The sequence below is a fragment of the Dendrobates tinctorius genome, unplaced genomic scaffold, assembly GCF_039654945.1.
Source record: "Dendrobates tinctorius isolate UK_male_01 unplaced genomic scaffold, ASM3965494v1 ptg000035l, whole genome shotgun sequence".
Taxonomy (NCBI): Eukaryota; Metazoa; Chordata; class Amphibia; order Anura; family Dendrobatidae; genus Dendrobates; species Dendrobates tinctorius.
Genome location: NW_027361703.1, coordinates 17,450,941 through 17,456,954, shown reverse-complemented (window position 1 = coordinate 17,456,954; position 6,014 = coordinate 17,450,941). Strand labels below are relative to the sequence as shown.

General features: G+C 51.6%; 1 protein-coding gene across 1 annotated transcript in view; it reads left to right on the top strand.

Annotated features, from left to right (window-relative positions):
• The first annotated feature begins 540 nt into the window (after positions 1-540).
• The window catches only part of SAMTOR (S-adenosylmethionine sensor upstream of mTORC1), a 92,697-nt gene continuing 87,223 nt past the window's right edge, over positions 541-6,014 (top strand). Inside the window, exon 1 of the mRNA XM_073573306.1 lies at positions 541-851. Within this exon, the coding sequence (XP_073429407.1) occupies positions 674-851 (178 nt within the window). The 5' untranslated portion in view covers positions 541-673. The remainder of the gene's footprint in view (positions 852-6,014) is intronic.

Sequence of the window (6,014 nt, the reverse complement as noted above, 5' to 3'; positions counted from 1 at the left end):
CTGATTTTTTGTTGTTAAACCTATAAAAAAAACATAAAAGAAAAAAATGCCGAGTAAGAAACCAACTTCAGCCTTGTCAGGAAAAGCAGAGATGGGAATATCCCTTTAAATTTTAGAGACAGACCAGAGCCTCCTGCTGGGTGACCACAGGGCAGTCTCTGCACAGACCGTCACCTCCCAGGCCCTGTCCGCCTCCTCCACCAGGGGCCCAATAGTCACGCTCACAGCCTGCACTGCTGCCGTGAGGAGCCGCACTGCCCGTGACCTAGACCAGGACTGGAGCCAGCTCACACACTGCCAGCACGTACGTCCACTGCCAGATGCCCGGTACCAGACAAAGAGCAGCAGTGTGCAGAGCTGAGGGGCGGCCCGAGGCGTCCTATTGGCGGAGCCAATAGTCATTCTCCCGACAGCCCCGCCCCACTCACGGGGTTCTTCTTTCTGCTAACATTTCAACAAACAAGTTAAAAATCCCTGAGTAGAACAAAACAAATTGTGATTGGCTGATCACCGGCCTGTAAAACGAGGGAGACTTTTCATTGGTCAGGCCAGGCAGCAGCTGCTGTGAGTCTAGCCTATGGGAAGCTGCTCTTGCGGTGACGCGCCTGTTGCTGGCGCTGTTAGTTAAATCGAGGGGGTGTGGAGGGCTGTTGTTTGTAGCCGGGGAGCAGAGATGGAGCCGGGCAGGACGGAGCAGAGCGGCGGGTATATGCTCTCCGGTTACAGGGCAGAGAACACCGGCACACCGCCAGTGCCAGTGCCGTCAGCCCGGGACATGAGGGTTGAGCAGGAGAAGCTGTCCGGAGTGGTGAAGAGCGTGCACCGGAGCCTGCGGAGGAAGTATATGGAAGGTACGGGGCAGGCCTAGACACAGCTCGCTGCATGCTGACTGTAGCCACTGTTCGGGCGGCATCACTTACATACAGTGCAGCCCTGGTGACGTCATAGTACTCTGGTGATGTAATAATATCCATGCAGTGCGCTTGTGAGGTCATAGTGCACGTGCAGGGCCGTACGGGTGAGGTCATAGTACCATTTCCATCATAATGCTATGGTGATGTAATAATATCCATGCAGTGCGCTAGTGAGGTCAGGGCGGCATGGGTGAGGTCATGGTGCGCGTGCAGGGCCGCACAAGTGAGGTCATGGTACCATTGCTATCATAGTGCTATGGTGATGTAATAATATCCTTGCAGTGCGCTAGTGAGGTCATGGCGCGCGCAGGGTGGCACGGGTGAGGTCATGGCACCATTGCCATCATAGTGCTATGGTGATGTAATAATATCCTTGCAGTGCGCTAGTGAGGTCATGGCGCATGCAGGGCCGCACGGGTGAGGTCATAGTACCATTGCCATCATAGTGCTATGGTGATGTAATAATATCCATGCAGTGCGCTAGTGAGGTCATGGCGCATGCAGGGCCGTACGGGTGAGGTCATGGTACCATTGCCATCATAGTGCTATGGTGATGTAATAATATCCTTGCAGTGCGCTAGTGAGGTCATGGCGCGCGCAGGGTGGCACGGGTGAGGTCATGGTACCATTGCCATCATAGTGCTATGGTGATGTAATAATATCCTTGCAGTGCGCTAGTGAGGTCATGGCGCATGCAGGGCCGCACGGGTGAGGTCATAGTACCATTGCCATCATAGTGCTATGGTGATGTAATAATATCCATGCAGTGCGCTAGTGAGGTCATGACGCACGCAGGGCCGTACGGGTGAGGTCATAGTACCATTGCCATCATAGTGCTATGGTGATGTAATAATATCCATGCAGTGCGCTAGTGAGGTTATGGCGCTCGCAGGGTGGCACGGGTGAGGTCATGGTACCATCACCATCATAGTACTCTGGTGATGTAATAATATCCATGCAGTGCGCTAGTGAGGTCATGACGCACGCAGGGCCGTACGGGTGAGGTCATAGTACCATTGCCATCATAGTGCTATGGTGATGTAATAATATCCATGCAGTGCGCTAGTGAGATCATGACGCACGCAGGGCCGTACGGGTGAGGTCATAGTACCATTGCCATCATAGTGCTATGGTGATGTAATAATATCCATGCAGTGCGCTAGTGAGGTCATGACGCACGCAGGGCCGTACGGGTGAGGTCATAGTACCATTGCCATCATAGTGCTATGGTGATGTAATAATATCCATGCAGTGCGCTAGTGAGGTCATGGCGAGAGCAGGGTGGCACGGGTGAGGTCATGGTACCATTGCCATCATAGTACTCTGGTGATGTAATAATATCCATGCAGTGCGCTAGTGAGGTCATGACGCACACAGGGCCGCACGGGTGAGGTCATAGTACCATTGCCATCATAGTGCTATGGTGATGTAATAATATCGATGCAGTGCGCTAGTGAGGTCATGGCGCACGCAGGGCCGTATGGGTGAGGTCATAGTACCATTGCCATCATAGTGCTATGGTGATGTAATAATATCCATGCAGTGCGCTAGTGAGGTCATGGCGCGCGCAGGGTGGCACGGGTGAGGTCATGGTACCATTGCCATCATAGTACTCTGGTGATGTAATAATATCCATGCAGTGCGCTAGTGAGGTCATGACGCACGCAGGGCCGCACGGGTGAGGTCATAGTACCATTGCCATCATAGTGCTATGGTGATGTAATAATATCCATGCAGTGCGCTAGTGAGGTCATGACGCACGCAGGGCCGCACGGGTGAGGTTATAGTACCATTGCCAGAATAGTGCTATGGTGATGTAATAATATCCATGCAGTGTGCTAGTGAGGTCATGGCGCGCGCAGGGCCGCACGGGTGAGGTCATAGTACCATTGCCAGAATAGTGCTATGGTGATGTAATAATATCCATGCAGTGTGCTAGTGAGGTCATGACGCACGCAGGGCCGCACGGGTGAGGTCCTGGTGCGCGTGCAGGGCCGCACGGGTGAGGTCATAGTACCATTGCCAGAATAGTGCTATGGTGATGTAGTAATATCCATGCAGTGCGCAAGTGAGGTCATGGCGCGCGCAGGGTGGCACGGGTGAGGTCATAGTACCATTGCCATCATAGTGCTATGGTGATGTAATAATATCCATGCAGTGCGCTAGTGAGGTCATGGCGCGCGCAGGGCGGCACGGGTGAGGTCATAGTGCGCGTGCAGGGCCGCATGGGTGAGGTCATAGTACCATTGCCATCATAGTGCTATGGTAATGTAATAATATCGATGCAGTGCGCTAGTGAGGTCATGGCGCACGCAGGGCCGTACGGGTGAGGTCATAGTACCATTGCCATCATAGTGCTATGGTGATGTAATAATATCCATGCAGTGCGCTAGTGAGGTCATGGTGCGCGCAGGGTGGCACGGGTGAGGTCATGGTACCATTGCCATCATAGTACTCTGGTGCTGTAATAATATCCATGCAGTGCGCTAGTGAGGTCATGACGCACGCAGGGCCGCACGGGTGAGGTCATAGTACCATTGCCACCATAGTGCTATGGTGATGTAATAATATCCATGCAGTGCGCTAGTGAGGTCATGACGCACGCAGGGCCGCACGGGTGAGGTTATAGTACCATTGCCAGAATAGTGCTATGGTGATGTAATAATATCCATGCAGTGTGCTAGTGAGGTCATGACGCACGCAGGGCCGCACGGGTGAGGTTATAGTACCATTGCCAGAATAGTGCTATGGTGATGTAATAATATCCATGCAGTGTGCTAGTGAGGTCATGACGCACGCAGGGCCGCACGGGTGAGGTCATGGTGCGCGTGCAGGGCCGCACGGGTGAGGTCACAGTACCATTGCCAGAATAGTGCTATGGTGATGTAGTAATATCCATGCAGTGCGCAAGTGAGGTCATGGCGCGCGCAGGGTGGCACGGGTGAGGTCATAGTACCATTGCCATCATAGTGCTATGGTGATGTAATAATATCCATGCAGTGCGCTAGTGAGGTCATGGCGCGCGCAGGGCGGCACGGGTGAGGTCATAGTGCGCGTGCAGGGCCGCATGGGTGAGGTCATAGTACCATTGCCATCATAGTGCTATGGTGATGTAATAATATCCATGCAGTGCGCTAGTGAGGTCATGACGCACGCAGGGCCGCACGGGTGAGGTCATGGTGCACGTGCAGGGCCGCATGGGTGAGGTCATAGTACCATTGCCATCATAGTGCTATGGTGATGTAATAATATCGATGCAGCGCGCTAGTGAGGTCATGGCGCGCGCAGTGCCGTGCTGATGTAATAATATCCATGCAGTGCGCTAGTGAGGTCATTGCGCGCACAGGGCGGCACGGGTGAGGTCATAGTACCATTGCCATCATAGTGCTATGGTGATGTAATAATATCCATACAGTGCGCTAGTGAGGTCATGGCGCGCGCAGGGCCGCACGGGTGAGGTCATAGTACCATTGCCAGAATAGTGCTATGGTGATGTAATAATATCCATGCAGTGCGCTAGTGAGGTCATGGCGCATGCAGGGCCGCACGGGTGAGGTCATAGTACCATTGCCATCATAGTGCTATGGTGATGTAATAATATCCATGCAGTGCGCTAGTGAGGTCATGGTGCGCGCGCATGGCCGCACGGGTGAGGTCATGGTACCATTGCCATCATAGAGCTATGGTGATGTAATATCGATGCAGTGCATCGGTGAGGTCACAGTGCCCATGCAACAACAGTGCCGTCATAGTGCCCATGCAGAGCACAACTAGTGAGTTCATAATGCCCAGGCAGCACAGCAGCAGTGAGGTCATAGTCCCCTTGCAGCATCGCACCAATTATGTCATAATGCCTGTGCCGCACCAGTGAGGTCACAGTACCCGTACAGCATAGCGTTGCATTGGTGAGGTCATAGTGCCTGTGCAGCACCACACCAATGAAGTCATAATGCCTGTTCAGCACAGCACCAGTGAGGTCATAATGCCCGTACAGCGCCGCACTGCTGTAGAGACGTCATAATAACCATACAGTGCAGTGCTCTTAATGGGGGCCTAATACCCATAGAGTGCAATGCTGTACCGGTAACCTGAGACCCATGCAGTGTTGCTGATGTAATAACACACTAGTGACCTAATATCCATGCAGTGTAGTGCTGCTGATGTAATAATACACTGGTGACCTGATATCATACAGTGCAGTGCTGCTGATGTAATAACACACTGGTGACCTGATATCATGCAGTGCTGCTGATGTAATAATACACTGGTGACCTGATATCATACAGTGCAGTGCTGCCGATGTAATGATACACTGGTGACCTGATATCCATACAGTGCGGTGCTGCTGATGTAATGATACACTGGTGACCTGATATCCATACAGTGCGGTGCTGCTGATGTAATAACACACTGGTGACCTGATATCATACAGTGCAGTGCTGCTGATGTAATAACACACTGGTGACCTGATATCCATACAGTGTGCTGCTGCTGATGTAATAACACACTGGTGACCTGATATCATACAGTGCAGTGCTGCTGATGTAATAATACACTGCTGACCTGATATCATACAGTGCAGTGCTGCCGATGTAATGATACACTGGTGACCTGATATCCATACAGTGCGGTGCTGCTGATGTAATGATACACTGGTGACCTGATAGCCATACAGTGTGGTGCTGCTGATGTAATAATATACTGGTGACCTGATAGCCATACAGTGCGGTGCTGATGTAATAATATACTGGTGACCTGATATCCATACAGTGCGGTGCTGATGTAATAATATACTGGTGACCTGATATCCATACAGTGCAGTACTGCTGATGTAATAACACACTGGTGACCTGATAGCCATACAGTGTGGTGCTGCTGATGTAATAATATACTGGTGACCTGATATCCATACAGTGCGGTGCTGATGTAATAATATACTGGTGACCTGATAGCCATACAGTGCAGTACTGCTGATGTAATGATACACTGGTGACCTGATATCCATACAGTGCAGTACTGCTGATGTAATGATACACTGGTGACCTGATATCCATACAGTGCAGTACTGCTGATGTAATGATACACTGGTGACCTGATATC